Source organism: Psittacula echo, assembly GCF_963264785.1.
Source record: "Psittacula echo genome assembly, chromosome: Z".
NCBI lineage: Eukaryota > Metazoa > Chordata > Aves > Psittaciformes > Psittacidae > Psittacula > Psittacula echo.
The window spans coordinates 87,008,998-87,029,677 of record NC_137742.1 but is presented as its reverse complement, the minus strand read 5'-3'; the positions used below and the strand labels follow the sequence as shown (position 1 = coordinate 87,029,677).

General features: G+C 39.2%; 1 protein-coding gene across 3 annotated transcripts in view; it reads left to right on the top strand.

Moving 5' to 3' along the window:
- The first annotated feature begins 516 nt into the window (after positions 1 to 516).
- NFATC3 (nuclear factor of activated T cells 3) overlaps positions 517 to 20,680 on the top strand; it is a 72,664-nt gene continuing 52,500 nt past the window's right edge. For all 3 annotated transcript variants that reach the window (XM_080638716.1, XM_080638715.1, XM_080638714.1), the window contains exons 1-2: positions 517 to 861; positions 16,973 to 18,104. In XM_080638716.1, the coding sequence (XP_080494842.1) occupies positions 762 to 861; positions 16,973 to 18,104 (1,232 nt within the window). In that variant the 5' untranslated portion in view covers positions 517 to 761. The remainder of the gene's footprint in view (positions 862 to 16,972; positions 18,105 to 20,680) is intronic.

Below are 20,680 nucleotides of genomic sequence, written 5' to 3'. Positions count from 1 at the left end.
ACGAAACCCGCGTTCCTTCGCTCTCAGGAGACGCTTTGCGCCTGGCGGCAGCGCTCACACACAAACTCCCGCAGCAGCGCAGACTGAAGCACTGAGGCGCGGCTCAGCGGCGGCAGAGTGACACGTGGCACCCACACCCCGTTCCGCTGCCCCGCCCTTTTGTGTCAGCTGGCTCCCGCGGATTGGGAGCCTGTTCCAGCCCGGCCAACCAGCTGCGACCAACTACAGCCAACCAGAACCAGCTACAACCAAACAACTACAGCCCCCGGCGGCCCCCGCGGCTCGCCGCTAGGCGGGCTCTCCGCGCCACGTGACCTGCCACGAGGCGTGTCCCTCACTCCGTGCTCGGTGTCGATGCGGGTCACGAGGCTCTGCCTGTGTCAACGACGTCACTGTGTGAGGGCGGGGGGGGGAGAGACCGACTGTGGGAAACGCCGGCACGGGGCGGGCACGGCGGCGTGGAGGGAGGGGGAGCTGCCCGGGGCACGGCACGGCGTGGGGGCGGGGCCCGTGCGGGCGGGGCCAGCGGCGGCCCGTAGCGGGCGCCCTCGTAGCTGAGTGACAGAAGACGGCCGGGTACTGGAGCTTGTGGTGGGGCTGGAGCCGCCGCTCGCGCTCCTGCTCCTGTCTCTCTCTGTGTCCCCTCAGGCCGCGGCGCCATCCTGTGTTATGAGGCGGCCCTGAGGGGAGGCGGCGGCCAGTACAGCCCGGCGCAGCCCGGCAGGGTGACGGCGTCTCGGTTCGCCTCGCCGGCCAAACCCATGACTACGGCAAACTGCGGCGCCGCCGATGAGTTCGACTTCAGGCTGATCTTCGGGGAGGACGGGCAGCCGGGCCCCGGGCCGCCGCTGGGGCCTGCAGGTGCGCTCCTCATCTGCAGCTTGATCGCCGCCGCTCTTCTCCCGCCGGGCCGGGGAGCGGAGTCGGCTTTCGGTTTGCTGTTTTCCTCAGGGCGAGAGCAGGGAGGATTGGGCTGCCGCCTGTCCCGCTGACGCGGGAGGCGGGAGACCGGAGCGAGGTTGGGGGGGTCGGCGCCGTCATTCCTCACTCAGGCTGCGACAGCCTCACGGCGCCGGATTTGGAGTAGCGGAGGGCCCGGGACTCCCCGGGCCGCCTGCAGCCTGTACAACTTTATGTGGGAAAAGAGACCCTAGAGCGGGTGTCGCGCCGGAAGAGCCGCCCCAGGCGCGGTGCCTTGGCGGGGGGGGCGTGCTGGATCGGGTGGGCCTGGCACCCTCCCCTCACACGAGCGGCCTCTCGTCCCGGCGCAGGTAGCGGAGGAGACCCGCCCGCGATCTCCCTTGGTGCCGGCTCCGATGGCCTCGCAGGGTTTGGGGAGCGAGCCGTTAAACTTGGCACAGGGCACGGAGCGACAAGACTAATGGGACTGTACTAGAGACTTGTCGGGGCTCTGAGGTGGAAAGTTTCGACCGAGCCCGTACGGAAGGCATCGTAGTTACGCCAGTGTGTGCTTACAAACTTTGTGTACGTGCGTGTATATACGTGTGGATGGGCAAAACACGGCGCGTGGGATGTGATGACTATTTGCGTCCCTATGGACGGGTATATACACATATTTCAGAGGGTTTCCATTTTATTCTGTTTTGTAGTATTGAAGCCTGAAACTGTCTTTTAAAAAAACAACTCGTATGTCGCTAAACCACAGAAAATAAAGTATTCTTTGAGAATCATGATGTGGAGAATCAATAAGAGCCAGCTGTGCCGTCTGTAGCTATACCAGACGTCTGTGGCTGCATGCTGGTTTTTCTGACCTACTTGAAATAGGTATTAATCGGTAATGCACTACCTTAAGTCTAACTGGATAGATGATAAGGTAGCTCTGAAACACGACTATACAGGCTAAGTGTTGCAGCCATGTTGTTTTGTTCTCTGACTTGGTTGTCTGCAAAAGTTGGTTGGAAAACAAATTAGTTTGATACAGTCTGTGTTTAATCCAACATGAACACTCAGAATGGATTTCTTACAAAATCTCTAACTGACTTGATGCTGTGATTTAGTTTACAGATTCCATCAGATAAGGAGAGATTTCTTTTGCCTGTTTTCCAACTTAGTAGGTTGTGCTGCTGGGAACAGGGGTTGATTTCTGCTGGCTAAATAAATGCATTACAGGACTGCAGGAAAACGATGTTAACAAATTACAACAAAAGTAATTCTGACACCCCTATTACTATTCTTTTTGTATAACATTAGTGATCTGAGCTATGCTTCTCTGTCAATGATAGATGAGAGTGAGAAAAAAAGTTGCTGAGGAAACTGGAAATACTAGTGATACTCAGTTCACTTCTTTAATATTTGTATTTTGGTAGCATTCATTAACAAGCAGTTCATATACTTCCCTGAATATAGGAAATTTTCCATGCTTGATAAATTCAAGCAATTTTTAAGGCAGATTTGAAACTGATATTCAGGTCTGTTTGCTGGTGCTTTCAGTAATAAATCCATCATCTGTGTCTCTAACTCAGTAATTACACTGCTTTGCAGAATACTGAAGATGGTCTCTCCTGCTGTTCACAGGTGTGGCCTTCAGAGGCAGGGGTTAGAATAGATCTCTGCCTTCAAGTATCCTATTAAAGGGATTGCCAGAGTTTAGCTGTTGGTTCTGCCCATGTATTTTACATACAAAGAGCTAGACTGCATACAAGAAAGGACTTCTCCCTCTTCCAAGTATATTAGTTAGATGAACTAAAGTTCCTGCATGTCCCTAAAGCATATATTGAATAATCACCTATCACTTGTTTCAGTGATGATGTCTGTAGTGCAGCAAAGTAAGCATAAGTGCATTTTTTTTTCCTAATGTATGCTAATAATAAAACATGCAGGTCACAGAGGAAGTTGATGAATTTGCAATAAATAATACTAAAATTACTGAGTCTTCCATGATTATGGAGAACACTTGACACTTTCCCGTGTTTCGTGTTGTATCTCTAGAAGTTTGGAATTGGCATCCTTGTTGAAGAAGTGTCTAGTACAAAGTTCTTGTGTAAATAACACGGAAATCTGCATTAATGCTTTCATTTATGCTTAGACTACTGCAGTGTTCTGAGAATTTTATTCTTTTTTATATGAGCATTTATAATATATACCTATATATTTTATCTTTAACTGATTTTTAATAAAAAGCAAGAAAAAGTAAGCTATTCTTCCATTTCCTTTACTATACTTTTGATTTCTGAACTACTAAGAAAATGCTAGTTGTAGGCAATAGATTACCCTTTTTATGACATTAAAAGAACAATAAGAGAAATTAAATCAACTGGAATTCTGAGTTATTTTGCAGGACAATTTCAGACCGTTGTAGGATAGCAGAACTAACATACTTAGTTTTGTGCTGAATGGCAGAAATGGAGACTCATGTTCTGCAGTAGTGCGTGTGTGCTTGATCTGAAAGTTGTATCTTGTGCTGGAGAGAGGAATGCATGAAAGGTGGTTTAAGGATGTTGAAAGACTGTACTTTAATAATTCAATCTTTGCATGATCCTTTTCTGACAAAATAATTCAGGCCCCCAGTGCCCAAAAGTAGAATTTATTTGAGATGCCACCAAGTTTGGCCTTTTTACTGAAAAGATTTTGAGGATGTAATATGTGACATTGGAATAATTTAACTTGAATGATGCCCCCATCCCCTTTACACTCAGTTTTGCAATACTGTACAGTATTGTGGGAATTTTGCCTAGGATTTAAGCATTAAGCAAACTGCATGAAGGTCTTCACACATACTGTTAAAACCTGTTGAAGATGCAGTACACTGTTTAATACCAAACTGTGCAAAAGAGGAGCAAATACAAGTTGCTGTGATTGCTTCTTTAGCTGAATTTTTATTTTAAGGGTTCATCTTCTAATTCAGCAAAGGAGTTTTTACAGGATAAGGGCTTTTAGAGAACTTGGAGTATGTAGTACTAAACTGGGAATTCAGGATCTTGCAAGGTTCTGTAACATCCAAAATACAATTTTTGTTGGTCTGTAAAATGGGGACTGACTTGAAGTGAGAGGCTGCAAACTGTTCAATATGCAGAAAATTAATTATTTAATTACTTGGGAAATTCTAACTGCATTATTGATACCGCTGTTTAGAATTCTGTCTAAAATGTGCCTTATTATTTCTGATGAAGTCTTCTAAGAGCGAAAGACAGGAAAACAAGAGTACTGTGTGAAATTTCACCCTTTTGTTCTTGTGGAGTGAAGGAAGAGCAATTAATATTATCTTTTAATAGTAATTATCCATGGTTTATTTTGTTTATTTGTTTTTCCATTACGTGAGTGCTTTAAAAATACTGATAAAAGTACCCTCCTTGGACTTCTGGTTCATCATGTCTGGTTTATTTTCTTGGAAACTGTGGAAGAAGCTGAAAAAGTTTTTCTGCATATTTCCTGTGACTTAATATATGGTTAAGTAATACTATGTAGTAATCTTGTTACTGATGACCCTTACAATCTCTCTTACTTTTCTCCTGAGCAGTATGGTATGAAAAGTATTAAGAATATCCTCATTCTGTAATGAATTTAGTGACAGTTCAAAACATCTTTGTGAGCTGAAGCCTCACTCTGGTTAAGGACAGTATTCCTGGCTCTGGATCTTTAGTTTACTTGAAAACTACTCGTGTTCCCCTTCAATTTTTTATTTATTTTTTTTTTTCCTTCTAACTTAGAGCTGTTAGCTTATTGGTTTGAGGCTGTTACTGAATATCAGGATTGAAATACGCATTTTCTGACTGTCAAAATAATATCTGATCTTTTCTTTTGAAGGTTTCCCTGCCAGATCTTCTCTGTCTATGAGCATGTGAACTGTTGGGCTGCTCAGCAGTTGTCTCCTGCCTATGTGTTAAGTGCTCTGAAGTGATAATGGGCACTGATTTTTTTTTTTTATTTTTTTTTTATTGGTAGCTAGGAAGAGATCTCTGTAGCAAAATCTAGCGCTATATAGAAGTCATTTAATTTAGATATATATAAAAGTCGTAAACTCAGTGATTTGTACTGAAATACCACCATGAAGCTAGTCTTTACAGATTTGCCTTGATCGTTAATATGTGAAATATTCTTCACTTTTTAAATGTGTGTTCATGACAGGTATTGCTGGTGGGGATTGCTGGTAGAGAATACAAAACAGCCTAAGCTGTTTACAAAAGTTTGCAGTATGCTTGTACTTTTTGTTATTTTCCCTAAGATGGTGATTAAGGTAAGCAATACTAAGAAAGCCAAGTTGTGGTTAGGAAAGAGAGGAGGCTCATAATTGGACTGAGTGGAAAATCAAGGGCTGGATGCTGGCAGTAATTGTGGACTTGAGGTGTGAGCTGAATGGGGGTTGCTGTTGGTGAAATTCATTTTTGTGATCACATACTTCTGATCCAGAACTGCTACAAAGTTTGCTTTCCTTAACTGAGCAAAAACAAACCTTGTGAGATATGTTCTTCCAAAATCTTTTTAAAAGACTGCTTTGCACACTTATGTGGTTCACCTGGAGTATTATTCCTTTTCTTGAAGTCTTTTTATTCTGTTTTGATTTGATTGCCTATATAAATGGGTAAGAGACAGTCTTACCACAAAATGGTGACTCTGTGGTTAATATGTATAATTTGAGCTATCCAGAAAAATACAGCTGTCTGTGCTGGTCTGTAAACCTTTGCTATACAAAGAGCGCTCACAAGGATCAACTGGTGCAACTATGAGAAAGGAATAAACAGACAAGTTGCTGGAGTTTGTTTCTTCCCTTTCTCCCTTAGACATGAATGATACTTTTTACAGAAATGTTTGTTTATTATTTAGATATTGAGATAGGAACCACCATGTGAGGGAAATTTAGTTGCTATCATTTTATTTTACAAGCTAGCAGATGCTGGTGTCTGTGCACGTAAAAGATTGACACAATGCAAATCAGCACTGGAGTGTGGTTATATAATCTGTTGATGGAGGGGAGGAGGCAAAACCAAACAGCTGCATTTGGCCAAAAATAGAGGGTCTGTGACAAGAACCTTGTGACTTCAGGATAGCTTGAACAGTCACTGAGGGAGAGCCAGAGGAAAGTGTGTGCTGAATTAAAATCTGGTGTCAGTGGAGTCAGAGTTGCCTGGCCATTGAGGCTAGCAGATTAAAGTGTAACTAGGAAGCTGATGTGTTTGAATATGTTGTGGTTTTTTTACACTGAATGAAGTTTTGCTTGTTTGGATAAAGCTTGGCCAGTATGAGACCATTTGGGAAAATTCCAAATTCTCTTGTGTGCTCTTGTGAAGCAGTTGCACCTGACCGAATTTGATAACTTTTATGGTTTGGCATAGGGTTCTTGGGTCTCTACATAGTGCCTCGAGAATCACTGTAGTGAGTCTCTATGTAGTGCAGGAATTTGAAAATGACCTCTAGTTTAACAAAATTTCACTTATTTTATGTTTAAATTTATAGCTGTACCTCACCCTCTGTCCCCTTCTCTCCCATGTGAATTATGGGCACAGTGCAAATGAATCCTGAGCTGCAGTGTGGGAGACGAGCAGGACACAGAAGCATTTGTGCTAATGCTTTTACCTTACATACTTGTGAAAATTAGAAATAAGCTCTTTCTTTCTTCAAAGTAGCCCTCTGCTTAAAGCCTGATGGTCTTCTTCCTATTGTTTGTGCTGCACAACTGAAAGCAGTTTGTCATGTCCCACCTGAATAGTGGCCAAATAAGTCATGTTGCTCTGAATGAGTGAGAAGTGAGAGTAGAATGGGCCTGGGTCAATGCTAAGCAGCAGTTTGGCTGTTCACAGCAGTGATATAAATATAGGAGTTGTTGCCCAAAGCTGCCCTAGTGGGCCAGGGAAGCATGTGGATGAGACTTGGCAGAAAGCCCAGCCTGTAAAACAACATCCAAGTCCTTGCATTTGTCCAGGCATGCCATGAGGGGTTCGAATGACAGTGGAATTTAAGATGAGTGATCAGTAAGTCTAAGTAGAATTTCAAGGCAAGAGTAAGCTTATTAACAAGACAACATTCTCTTCTACCTTTAGTACACCCATCTGTGAGTATTCTTATGAAATACTGGCAAAATAGAACATTTAGAAAATTGTGAAACTCTTCATTCAGGAAAGACCAGTTTAAATGTGAAAAACTGCAGAACTGGCTGATAAGCAAGTGTTTGGCCTAGGTTGTGGCCTGCGCATCTCATGAGTTAACCGAACAGCTGAACTTAATCATTTACTTGGCTCTTCTGATTAAATGTATTGGTAGCATTGAATGCTTATGGTTACTTTTCTGACAAAGAACAATAGGTGTTATAAAAGAGAAGATACTTTTGTTGGTTTTCTCTGAGAGGCCCAGTACTCATTTTTGTGTGCCTGGGGGAAAGAGAAAGAATCAACTTTCTGGGGATCTGATTACAAACCCATGATCTAACAGCAATAAATTCATGAAAATAGAACTCTGGGTTTAGTTTGGGTTTGTGTTGTGTTACTGGTTTGTCTGTTTGGATTTTTATTTGTTTAGGGTTTTGCTTTATTTTTGTTTGTTTGTTTCAAGAGAAACAAGCTTCATTTGAAACTGCATAAATTATGTTTGTAGGTAGAAATGTGAGCAGATACTTTCAGCTAATTACTCCCAGAAGTTTAGAATTATATTATTCATATTAATATTTAGATTAATAGGAATTACTTGTTTAAAAAATGGCTCTCAGACTGCATTTTGAAGATTAGTCATCACTCGTAAAAATGAGAAATATTTTTAATATAGTAAAATTGCTGGATGGCATTGAATTGTTCTGGGTTCTTTCTTACAGGTTGGTGGAGAGAGTTATTTTTGAAATCTCATAAATATTCCTCTTTGGACTTCATTTATAGGTCCTTTCAAACTGTTATCTTTCCATTTTCTTTATGAGGTTATTCAGGATTGCAGGAGGCAAATAATTTTCAATTCACTGCTTATTGAGAGTCTTCATGTTTTAGTGGCTGATAACTTTGCTTTTTTGGGATCAAGTGCTTGGAGAAATATTTTTTTAATCCCAGATTTTATTTTTTTTAAATGGCTTTGGTAAATAGAATAAATGGGAAGACCACTTAAATTGAGTGATAGGCAGCATTTGTACTGTGCTGGAAGAGAATGGACTTGTGACTGTAGTTGGGGTAGGGCACAGACTGTTACCTTCTAACTGAAGTTGCTTTGCAGAGTAACCAACCTTTCATACCCAAAATGAAAGCATACAGTAAAAACAGAATGAGAAGCTAACACAGTCATGGTGCATTTGTTAACCGTTAGTGACAATGATTCACTGCTCTTGATATGGGCTGAAATAATGTCTATAATAATTTATAACTACTTGCATTGATCTTAGATGCTTTCTAGTGGTTATTCCTTGCATCAGAAACACAAAGGTAATGAGATGTAGTAACTCTATGATTACAAAAGGCTTTAACAGTGTCATTTGGGATAACTGTACTCAAGTGACAAGGCCACAAGGGAATGTGTGGTTTAATCCAAAGAACCACTAAGAAAATCTGTCAACATCTCGTGTGCTGCATAGCTTCTTTAAATTAGGTCAATGTCTGTATTTTGTCAGTATAATTTGTCAAATTTATGCATTTGAGAGCAAATACTAACGTCTTTCAAACTGCCTAGCTTTTGTGGTTGGGGCAGGAGATTAGACTGCTTAGGTAGGTGGTGATACCTCCAATCCTGCTGGAATAAACTCAAGCTATTTAGGACTCTGTGAAGAGATGCAAAGTTTCAGGACTTGCATGTGACATGCTAATATGGTCTCCTTTATACTTTGGAGGATCATTCTGAAAGTTGCTGAAAACATGGTGTTAGTGCTCAGCTTCACTTTTCTCATTTGGCTGTTTGATTCCTGTTTCTCCATGTTAATGCTTTCTGTGTCAATCTTAGCAAAGTGAATTCAAGGTGTTTCTGATGCTACACTCATGTGAGCAGCTGGAAAACCAGGAAAGTTTCAGATTATCACTTTGGCTCATTTCAGTCCTTTGATGTGCAGAGAGCCTTTGAGTTTCATGCACCTGAAGTACGCATTAAAGCTGTATTATGAAATACGTTAGTGAAAGGTGCAATGTTAATGATTTGAAGTACTGAGTTAACTGTATCATAGAATTGCCTGCTGTGGAATGGGTTGCCCTTTCTCATGTTGTAAGGCAGTGGCAGAAGTACAGTGTAATTTGCTGAAGTGTGAAGAGTTCCCCTGCTAGTTTGTTCAGACGTTATCAATACCAGTTTCAGCCTCTGTGTCATGCTCTGTTGGGTAAACAGAGAGAGGCATGCCTCCATTTCCGTCTCCCCTCCTCTTACTGTGTAAGCCTTTCTCCACTCAAACTTCTTGCCTTGGCTTATTGCATTCTTTGTCTGCCAGTTTTCACAACGACCTATGCCTATGTCACCACACTGTCCCATAAACTAAAATACCCACTTTTTTGCACACTCTTGTGTTCTGTTTGCTGTGGCCCTTCTTACACATTCCAGTCTTGGAAACTTGGGTTCTGCTTAGTGCTTGGTTCAGAACTGGAGCAGACTGTAAACCTGGAGGTGTTCTATAGAGCTACAGGTTGCATTAGCAAGCTCATTGATGTTAGAAGTTATCAGTAGCAAAGGCATTCATGTAGGTAGGTAAGTGAGGGTTGCAGCTTATAGGTAAAGCATAAACCAGAACTTTAAATAACTGGAGAGCCTTTTATGGAGTCTGTTAGTTTTGCCCCAAAAAGGACGAGTTAGATTGTGAATGATAAACTGGCCTGCAGTACCAAGAATCTAGACAAACCTTTGGCTGGCAGCTACAGCACATGATTTCCTTATTCTCATCAATCAGTATTTGTCTAATGTCCTCACTTACCTTCATGATCAGCCTTCTTCCTGTGGGTCAGGCACAACATGCCAGTTGTTTTGAAGTGCTCAGTCTTCTTTCAGTTCCCATGTCTATACATACCAGATGCTCTGGGATTGCAGGGCTGCAGTCCTTTCACAAATTCTAACAACTGATCGTATAAAATAGTGTACTTCATCTACAGAATAGCAGTGACAAATAGGCTGTTAATACTGTGTGTTAGTAACCGCTGCATGGATGTCTGGTGTCATTTTAAGAATCTAAGGCTGTAGTGTATTTCTTAATATCTCTGAACTACTAGGGTCATGTTAAGCTGAGTGTCTGTCTAACACTGAATGGCAAATGAGGCTTTATCAAACTGGAGGGCACTGTCTTCCGTTTTGGCTACAAGGGTATTATGAGTGAAATAATGTGCCCTTTTGAATGACGTATTCACAGAGAAAAAAAGGAGGCAAAGACAAGCCTGTAGAACTGACAGATTTTTTAATGTAGGAAGCAAATATTTTTCTTTTTTAACCTGTTATGAGTATTAAGGATTAATCCTTAAATACTGAACCACAAGCTGTGTAAAGTTTTCATTTACAGATGTGCTTCATAATCAAGCTAGAACACCAGCAGAGCTGGAGAAGGCACAGATATAAGCATTGCCTAGCACTTCCACTTGCTACTTTCTGTTCTTGTAACTGAATTTAGAATGGCTAATTCTTGTTGAACCATACCATTACAAGCTAGATTTTTTTACCTGTTTTGTACATCATTTTTTATCGACATATCTCAAGCACTCTGCTATGAAAGATTACAAGTACTTACATTTTTTTAAAAAAAGAATAAACCTCAACTGAGTAACTACCATTTGCTGCAACAAAAATGCATAATTTTCTGAAATATGCTTTGCAGCTTAAGGAGATGCATTTGACTTTTCATGTGTATTTAGTCTGTTTTTCTTACATACCAAATAAATTTTCATGACTGTTACTTCCCTATTTGGAACTCAGTTCCGCTGCTTCAACGTGAAGGTGGATGTACACTGACAGCCATTCTAGTATATGCATACCAGGCCACGGCCTAAGGGTTAGTTGCATGTTAGGTTTTTATTTGATAGTGAAAACACCTGCAGTTCCTGGTTTCTCCTCATGTCCCAAAGCTTGCCATTCTGTCAGTTGTATATATACAGGTGTTTATGTTAGTGCAGTGCAGATCTGATTGCCAAAATTGTATGTGTTAAAGATACCTCCGTTCTCATTTCCCCTCGCCCTTTGTGTGCAAGTGTGTGTGGGGGAGGATAGTTGCTGCTGAAAAAAAAGTAACATGTAGTTACACCCTGAGAGCCAGTATGTTCTTATTTTATTCCATATCAATTATAAACATTTCTTATGCTCCATTATTCACTTGCTTGAACTAGCACAGCTTCATTATTCTTCTGCATTTCTACCAAGGACAATGAATTCTTATCCAGACTAGAATTTGGAAAAGACTCACTGGTGAGCTGGCATTGTTGAGAAGATTGTTTTTGTACATTTTCAGTATTCTTCCTTAACTCAAGAAAATGAGTGAAGTTTTATGATGGGCAGACAGAGCTGCTCCTTCTGTACGTGGCTGACAGAAGTAAAATTTATTTTTATCCTTTCTGAGTAATCTGATATGCCCATGAAACAGAGCACAAAATCATTGGAGAGAACTGCTTCATTAAATTGCAGTTGTTCTAACTCATCCTTTTCTGAAAGCATAAACTTGAACTACTGTTTTGTGTGTTGCTAAACTTGGTCTGTAAGGATATGTCTTCCTGCTTCACCTTGCTACCTGAATTTTTTTCACAATTTATACATTTTCAGTACCATGTTTGGCAATTTCCTAGCCAGTTATACTCTTGTAAGCTAATGGATTGCTGTGGTGTTGTGGTGTTGTTTTTTTTTTTTTTTTTTTTTGTTTGGTTTGGTTTGGGAGTTTTAAGTTGTATTTTTTGTATTGCTGTTGAAGCTTGTAGGAAGTGTTTCTAGAGAATTTATGGCTTGCAGTGGAAAACTGAAGTTAAATATGCATTTAGAGAGCTTTAATGTGATAACTTACCAGCAAGAACTCTGATTGGTTGTCTTTTTAAATGCAGAAAAGGAAAACTATGACTCTTTGGTATTTTGGGTTCTTTGTGAAGATTTAGACTCCTCTTTTCATCCTTAGAAGTATATGAACTGCTGCAAATCAGTAAGATACTGAAATAAAAAAGTTGAGCTGCATATGTTTTTTGTTCTTATTTACAGATATTTCTGTGGCATTCTTAATAATACGATTGTGTTCAGAAAGAGATCACGGTAACTGTCATGACAACTGAAAAACAGAGGAGGTTGTCATTCTTTTTAAAGTTTAGGAGTGGAAACAGATTATATGACTTGCCTGAGAACACACATGATGTCTGTGGCAATGCTCAAGTCTTTCCTCATGCTATTTAAAGGACTTGATTGATGATCCTGTTTTCAAAGTAGTATTTTTATAAGACCTAGTTCGTGTTGCACTTTCTTAGTACCTTATAACAACTCCTATTGTTTGAACCTTTTTGTTTATGGGCTTACAAACCTAGAATAATAAAGTGGCTTGGATAATTTTGGCACAGGGCTCCTATTCAGTCGCTTGATAGTAATTGACCTTCCTTCTGTGAAGAGGTCTGGCTCACTACACAGCTGCTCGTATGCATGTGCTAGTATGTTGTTGTGGAGTGAACAGCTGGTGGGCAAACATTACAAGTCCTGAATGTGCAGTCTGATACGACAACTAGCGAGCAAAATGTTCTTTAAGAGCAGTTGTTCTGGATATTATTTAATTATATTCTCCAGTTAGAAAGCTTATGTTGAAAGTGTAGTTAGCAGCTTAGTAAGGGATGAAACAGTGTTGTTTTAATGCTGAAAAGAAGCTTCTGTAAACTAGTCTTTCCTGACTGTAGTAAACGCACATTCAAAATGACAGACCTCCTGGTTCTCCTGGATTAAGGATGACACAGATGCCTCATGTAAGGTTGAGGTCTGCAGCTTTATATAGCTTATAGGTACTATATGAACATAGAGCATCTGCTCACTTTCGTGATCCCTCAGCAATAAAGCTGATCTCAGCAGGATGGGAAAGAAGGCTTTACTAAATTTCTAAAGACTAAATGGTTTCTCCATGCATGGTAGTGTTAAAAGTCCTAAGTTAAAACAAAGCTTGGTTTCTTTCTAGCTATCCAGAAGACCTCCTTTGATAGTAAAACGAAATTTGTTTGACATGGTTTTGTTCTTAGCAAACATTGACTTGTTTTGTTTCCCTGTCTCCTTTTAAATGCTTTCTGGAACGAGTATACTGTTAATATTACTTCTGAACCTGAAGTTAAACTTACTGGCCCATAATTTTTAAGTACTTTTAAACCTTTTATTTATTTGTTCCAGTTTTCTTGACTCTGCATTGCTGTTAACTTTGTAAGCAATTTACTCAGTTGCCTTTACTTAAAAAAAAAGCATTTAGCACACCTGCCTTTTCAGGGTCATGTCAGGCTTTTGATGTGAATGGTACTGCTTCTTTGATCTTTGTATTTTGCTGTGTCTGTTCTATTTAGCATCTTGCCCCCATGTGCTTGTGGTAGTTTTTATGCTCTACCTTAGTAATCTGACCTAATTTCAGATTCTTGGATCCATACATTTTATGGTCAGTGAAGGCCTCATGAATTGGCCAGCTAGACTTCTTTACTGCCTTCACTCACTCAGTAGGATTGTTTGGGTGTAATGGCCATCCTGCTCAGTAACCAGAGTTCCATAACTCCCTTTTTTCCCTTGGGCTTCTCTGTAACTTTTTTTGCCTTGCCCTTGCTTATTGTGAGACTTGCCTGAATTTGTTTACTTTCTGCTTTCTTGAAGACCTGTGATGGATTTTTTTAAGCTATTCTCACTCCTTTATCTTTGAAGGGTTATCTGCTAGTATGGGTTTGGTTTTGCTTTGTTTTGTTTTGGGTTTTTTTCCCATTTCTTTCACGTAACTTATATTCATCTTTGTATGTTCACTAGTTCCTTCAAATTATTAGAGGGCGCTTCCAGATTGGATTCTCTCTGCAGTCTTTAAAAGGGCAAAGATAATGATTGGTAAATGATCATGAATTAATGACACAAATTGTAAAGGTCGCAGTAGTTAGTATTATCTTTTGTATGACCAACTAACAAGTTATTTTAATATATGACTGTAAGGGGGAGGATTTATGTGTGCAAACTGAAATAAATCTACCTGGTTGATGATTGTGTCTAAAAATGGTTTGCATGATTTAGACTTCCAAACATATTGTTTCCACAGTCTTAAGCATGCTTTTGGGATTTGGTGTTTGTTAGATGCATAGTTCTTATCCTAGGTCTCTAGCTTCCTGGTTTTTGAGTCTGTGCGTGTATGCTGCTGGGGAGAGGTAATGGGAGAGCACAGTGCCAAACTCATTAGACATTGTTTGTCATGGAGAAGAACCAAAGAAGCCTGAGTCAGAAGAGCCCTCTCCTGCCTTTTCCACCTCTTCTCCAGCTCTTCCAGCTGGTGTTAATTCTGTGCTAGTCTGATCTCTCCACCTCAGCTCTGTGAAACTTAAATTTTTAATGTACATCTGCTTTTTGTAAATCCCAGGGACATTGAAAGTGGACAAATTGTCTTAAATAATTAAAGATTTCTTCAATATTGCTGCAAGAGAGGTAGGACTCTTTGCAATGGTGAGAGTTTAAGCACAATGTGCTGCTACTGTTCCAGAAGCCATTAATGACAGTTAATGGTTTTATGCACAGGACTTGAAGACATCCAACTGTTGTTTTCCTATCAGATTTTTAGTATTATTTCAAATTTTCTGTAGCCATAACCATTTTATTTCTAAGTTTTGAGTAGCTGGATAATTGCTGTTATTAGGGTTACCTTTTTTTTTTTTTTTTGACCTATACTTCTAATACTAATAACAAGTCAGGAAACGTTTGTAATCTCACACACAAATACTGATAGATGTGGAAAACCTGTAACTAACTACTATCTGCATTTCATGTTTTGTGATAGGAAATGTGAAAAAGAAAGACTCCCAATTAAAGTTTTAAAACCTGTTTGTTGTCCTAGTGAAAGGACAGGGAAATGCAGTTTTTTGTTCAGTGTAGTGGGCTATTGTTGGTTATTCAGGATACAATACACAAAAGAGGCCTTCCTAAGTATCCTGATCTTTTTAGTGTATGCATATTTAGAAATTAACCTATATTGATTTTCTGTGCTCTTAAAACATGTCATCATACCTAATGATATATAGTAAGGATAATTGTTAAATATGACTGTATGCAACATATATAAAACTACCCAATGCTTATAAAACTAGTCTTGAATGCAATTTTGTGCCTCCTTTAATGGATAGATTACTCATAGAGCTGTTCCCTGCCCATGAACCTATATCAGATTTTTATTTGAGGAACATAGTCATTCCTTGGTAACAATACGCTTTCTCTCCATTTGCAAATGCTCCCTTGTTGTTTCTGAGGAGGTGCTGTTTTGCTTTTTTTTCTGTTTAAGTTAATTTTAAGCTGATTGCTAAGAAGTGAAACTGATAATAGAGTAACTTCATCAACATACTAAGTTTTTTGTCACGGAAGGATCTGAAATTTAAGGCTTTCTGTCTGGATGTTTTATCTGATTGTGAGAGAGACTAGATTTATTTTAAATATTCTACAGATACTCAGGTTAAAAACAATTTTAAAAAGAAAAAAAGAGGTAATACCAGAGATGCAATTAATGCCATCCATTCTGGATTTATAGAAAATAATTGTATGATTTTTTCATCATCATATTTGACACAGGAGTATTTTAGTTTGCAGAAACATTTATGCTTCTGCATAATATTCCCCTACTGCTAAAAAAAGAAAACAAACAAAACCCACTTTAAAAAGTAAAACTCCACATGCAGAACATTAGAAACTATATAGTTTTAATGATGAAGTTAAATGCTAGTGATGTGTCAAAATTTCTCAAAGTGATTCGGCAAATTACTTGGGTTGTAGAGACAATATTGTTACCAGATTTTGAGGCTAGTTTCAGTGTCTAATGGAGATGGGCCAAGAACATTTAATTCCATCTGCTAAGAGATGATAGACTAGTGAACTACCAGAGGTCTCCTGCATAGTTACTTTCTATAATGATAGAGGGAAGGCTGTATTTTACAAGGCAAAAGAAACAGGGGTGGAAGCGTAGTGGTTACAAAGTAAGATAAAGACTGTATTTTCTACTCTTGTTTCAAAGACATGTCTCATACTAGCAGTTAATTCAATATTAAGAAGTGGGGCAAGAAAATCTGCTTTGGTTCTGTGAGACAAAGCTGGTGCTTACATTAACTGGACTTGCACTCCCTCTCAATTGCTTGTTTTTCTTTGGAATATTTCCTGTGATTTGGATATTAGTGAGGTCTGCAAATATTTTGTTTTGCCTTTTTTTTTTTTTTCCGTGAACTTTGCTCAAACTTCATGAAACTGCACTTGAGAAAAGGTATTCTGTGGGATTGGCACTTGAGAGTTTCTAAGCAAAAGAAAAAAGATCTTTGGGGTAAGATTCTTCATAATATCTTTATTAACATTCTTTGTTAGGTCTCTTTTGGTTGAATGTTCGTAGTCTTCATTGAAGTTTGAGTCACTGTAAGATGCTTTCTGGTGTTAAAGGAGATAAATATTTTGTATGCGATATTCTGGTGCTTTTAAGTATTGCTTAGTGAGCTTACAGAAAGTATCATAGTCCTGTTCATGTCCAAAATACTATTTTTTAATAGATTAGGATTGAAAACTTTTATTTATGAATGGAATGTAGTTATGATATAGCAAGTTTGAGTTGAGTGTTCCAGCTTAGATATTTTCAAGATTTTAAACCTATTTTCTGAGTGTATTAAGTTTTCAGCCACTGAAGATGTGTATAAGCTCTGGAATCTGGTTGAAAACAAGATTTATGACAGAAAACTATGTCATAATCATATTTAGCTGTGAATATAGCTGGGGAAAATTTAAAATTAAGAATTAGCTTCATTTTTTTGTGACTAGTGTGGTGAGAAATGCCCAGGATGTTAAAAGCAGGCAATACCTGGGAAACAAAGGGTTTTGTTTATAACACTTTTCCAATGTTATATGCATTCTGATTCTGTTCCTTTTTTTTTATTAATGTTGTTTTTAGATCTTGAGTCAGATGACTGTGCATCCATATACATCTTTAATGTAGACCAACCATCATCCTCTGTAAATCAGCCAATTTGTATTCCTCGCCATGGACTGCAGTCTCACTCCACTCCTCTCTCACCACCTACAAGACTTCAGAGTCATAAGAACTATGATGGAACTTGTGAGGTACCAGAATCCAAGTATAGTCCGCTAGGTGGACCCAAACCATTTGAGTGCCCTAGTATTCAAATTACATCTATTTCACCTAACTGTCATCAAGGGATTGAAGCCAATGAAGATGAATTGCACACAAATGGCACAGAAAATGAATATATGGAAAGGCCCTCACGGGACCATCTCTATCTCCCTCTTGAGTCATCATACAGGGAATCATCCCTTAGTCCAAGCCCTGCCAGCAGCATTTCATCCAGAAGTTGGTTTTCAGATGCTTCCTCTTGTGAATCCATTTCCCACGTTTATGATGATGTAGACTCGGAGCTAAATGAAGCAGCTGCTCGATTTACCCTGGGCTCTCCCTTGGCATCCCCTGGTGGTTCTCCAAGAGGCCCTAGTGATGAGTCTTGGCAGCAGCCTTATGGATTTGGGCATGCTTTGTCACCTAGACAGTCTCCCTGTCATTCTCCTAGAACTAGTATTACAGATGAAAATTGGCTAAGTCCTAGACCAACATCAAGGCCCTCATCAAGACCTACATCCCCCTGTGGGAAGCGACGGCACTCCAGTGCTGAGATATGCTATGCTGGTTCTCTCTCTCCTCACCATTCTCCAACTCCATCACCTGGCCATTCTCCCAGAGGAAGCATAACAGAAGACACTTGGCTAAACACTTCCGTCCATAACGTACAAGGCCTTAATTCTGGCCTTTCACCATTTCAGTGTTGTACAGAGACTGATATTCCTCTAAAAACAAGAAAGACCTCGGAGGATCAGACTGCTACTTTATCTGGAAAAATAGATATCTGTCCTGAAGAACAGGGTAACTTATTGTCATCCCTTGAAACTGCAGTAGATGACTGCTCTGGATCTCAGCATACCTTGAAAAAAGATTTGCCTGGAGACCAATTTCTTTCTGTTCCTTCGCACTTCACTTGGAACAAACCAAAGCCTGGTCATACTCCTATATTTCGGTAAGTGATTAGAAATTCCTTCCCTCCCATTTGTCCCCTCCTGTGAATCTTAAATAGACATGTAAATGTGCTTGTATTTCAAGGATACATTAAGACTTCTTAAAGAAAACTTATTCTAGGCAGGTAGATGATATAATTAGGGAAAAAATGAGTTGATCCTTTTCTTCTTTTAAGAATACAATAAATGCATTGTAACATCAGATTAGTTTTACTTAAAGTTAGTTTGTTTGCATACATGCATAGAGCCCAGCTAAATCAAAGATCTTCAGATTTTGTGCACACTTTGCTGTTCCATCTGAGCAGTTAACATTTTAATATAGCTAAAGAAATGTGACTTACATGGATTTGTAAAACTGAAACCACAGAGAAAGTGGGAAGTTTATTTGCTTTTGTTTTTACTTGCTTCTTTGGGCTATTAGAATTCTAGAAATAGACTAGAGAAAAAAAAGTTGCATGCCATGTGGAATATCATCCAGAAAGAATTGATTGCTGGGCTGTAGTTCCAAGGGTATTTCCACCATTGTGGTGCCGAGTCAACTAGCTCTTTTCCTGTTGTAGTGCTGTCTACAGGAGGATTTGTGGAGGTTCAGAAGAGGGAGCTAGCTCACTTTGGGGAAAAAAATTCGCCCTCCTTCCCATTCTGTTGCCTTTTAGATGGAGCAGGTCTGTGATCTTTGCAACCATATAGCGGTTGGTGAAATAGAAATGAAAACAACTTAAGCAGCATTGCTGCTGGATGGACAGATACTATGATTACTCATTCAAGTTATCCATTTGATTCCTGAACCTTTTCCTTGCTCTACTGGATTTTAAAAATAAGGGGTAAGGAGGTAGTGGAAGCTGTGGACATATTTTGTGTGGACATTTTGTAAGAAAGGTACATTCTGTTAATATCAGTAAAGCACAATTACCTGTATAAAAGCTGTATTACAGGTTTAAATGTCAGTGCTTCCATGCTGTTCTGTACTGATTGTTAAATAACTTTGATTAAAATTGTGTCATTCTGTCCACAGGCAGTGCTTAAGATTTGATCTTCAAGGATGTATTGGATGAAGCAATTCCTCTTTCTTAAAGTGGGGGGCAGGGAAAATAGAGTAGGATTCTCCACATACATGCCTGAATTTGAAAAAGGCAAAGCTTAAACACTGAAAGTCCGTGGCATAGTAGAGTTCTCATTGCAAAGTCATCTTTGCAAAGGACTTGTTTTCACACTATTTCTAATTTTAAAAAACATGGCTTAGAAAATATTAAAGTCTTTGAAATTTTCATCCCCTCTATGACCTCCTCTCCCAAAGTAAGTGAAGCAAAATAAAGAGCAGTTTCTGACCAAGCTACAAAGATGTCCTATAGGAGATTGGGGTGTTTTGTTTGTTTGTTTATTTTCCTGGCTCTCAGAGTTTTAAATTCTTAGCAGAAGAACTGGAATTAACTGCTGCCTGGTAGGCCAAGCTTACTGAAAAGGTATCTTTTTCAGAGACCTCCTTCAAAAGCACAACTTGTTGAAAAGAGGATGCTGGCTTTTGCGGCAACATGCTAGTTTTAATGTAATTTCCCTTTCTAGTGGCGTTTTCCAAATTCATGTATCATTTTTGCGTAATTTTAACATCTTGCTGTATTATTTGCAGATAAACAAGCCTGTTCCAAAAAATGTTTTAGAATACCTGTTCCCATTCTCAGTTGAGTACATGAATATTCTCAGGGATGTCCATCTTGTGGAATATAGAATCACTCAGTCATCTTGTAAAGATTGCTATAGCTGACCCTTTCCAAGCATGCTTTAGGCAGAGGAATAACGCAAAGAATTCAGCTGTGAATTTTACTATTGAGTATCTGAGAAGGAAGTTATGAGCACATATGCATGAGCTATAAACCAATACTTTCTCAGCTTCTAAAGCATACAAACAGATCTCAATGTTTCTCTGAGTTCTAACAATGAACACTTTAATTTTACCACTGAACATATTCCTGTGTGTTGGTAGATCAGTGTCACACAAAAGGCTCAATTTTAGTAATACAAAGCTTCTATAAATTTTAACTGTTTTGTAGAAATTCTTTAGCAGTTGTCAACTTAGATTGTTAATACCTAAATATATTTAAAACAGTGCTTATTCAGCATTGTTTCATTTTTTCATACTCATATAATCATATATTTAAATCTCTCAGAAATGTATTGATTTTAGTGAGAAGAAGTGATTTATTTTCTTTCTTTAATGTCATTCCACATATCTGTTTATGAACAGGACATTTAACATTAAAGACTCAAAACTGCTAGGTGGAAAATTCTGTTTTACCAGATCTGAAACTACTGTGTTGATAGATACGCTAACTGTCTTGAAGTTGGTTTTTGTTTGGGTTTTTTTTTTCAGTTTTGTTGCAGTCTGCTCACCTGTTAATAAAAGGTGTTCAGTCTGTTCCTAGAATCTTTTCATTCTAACTAAAACAATAGTAACTATTTTTTCTTGATTGTGTGGGTTTGAATTGTATTATAAATATGTAAGATACTCAGCAGTTTGAATTTGGCATTTTTGTCAGCACACATGGTTTGTTAAAGGTGGGCAGCACTTGGGGTAAAAGCA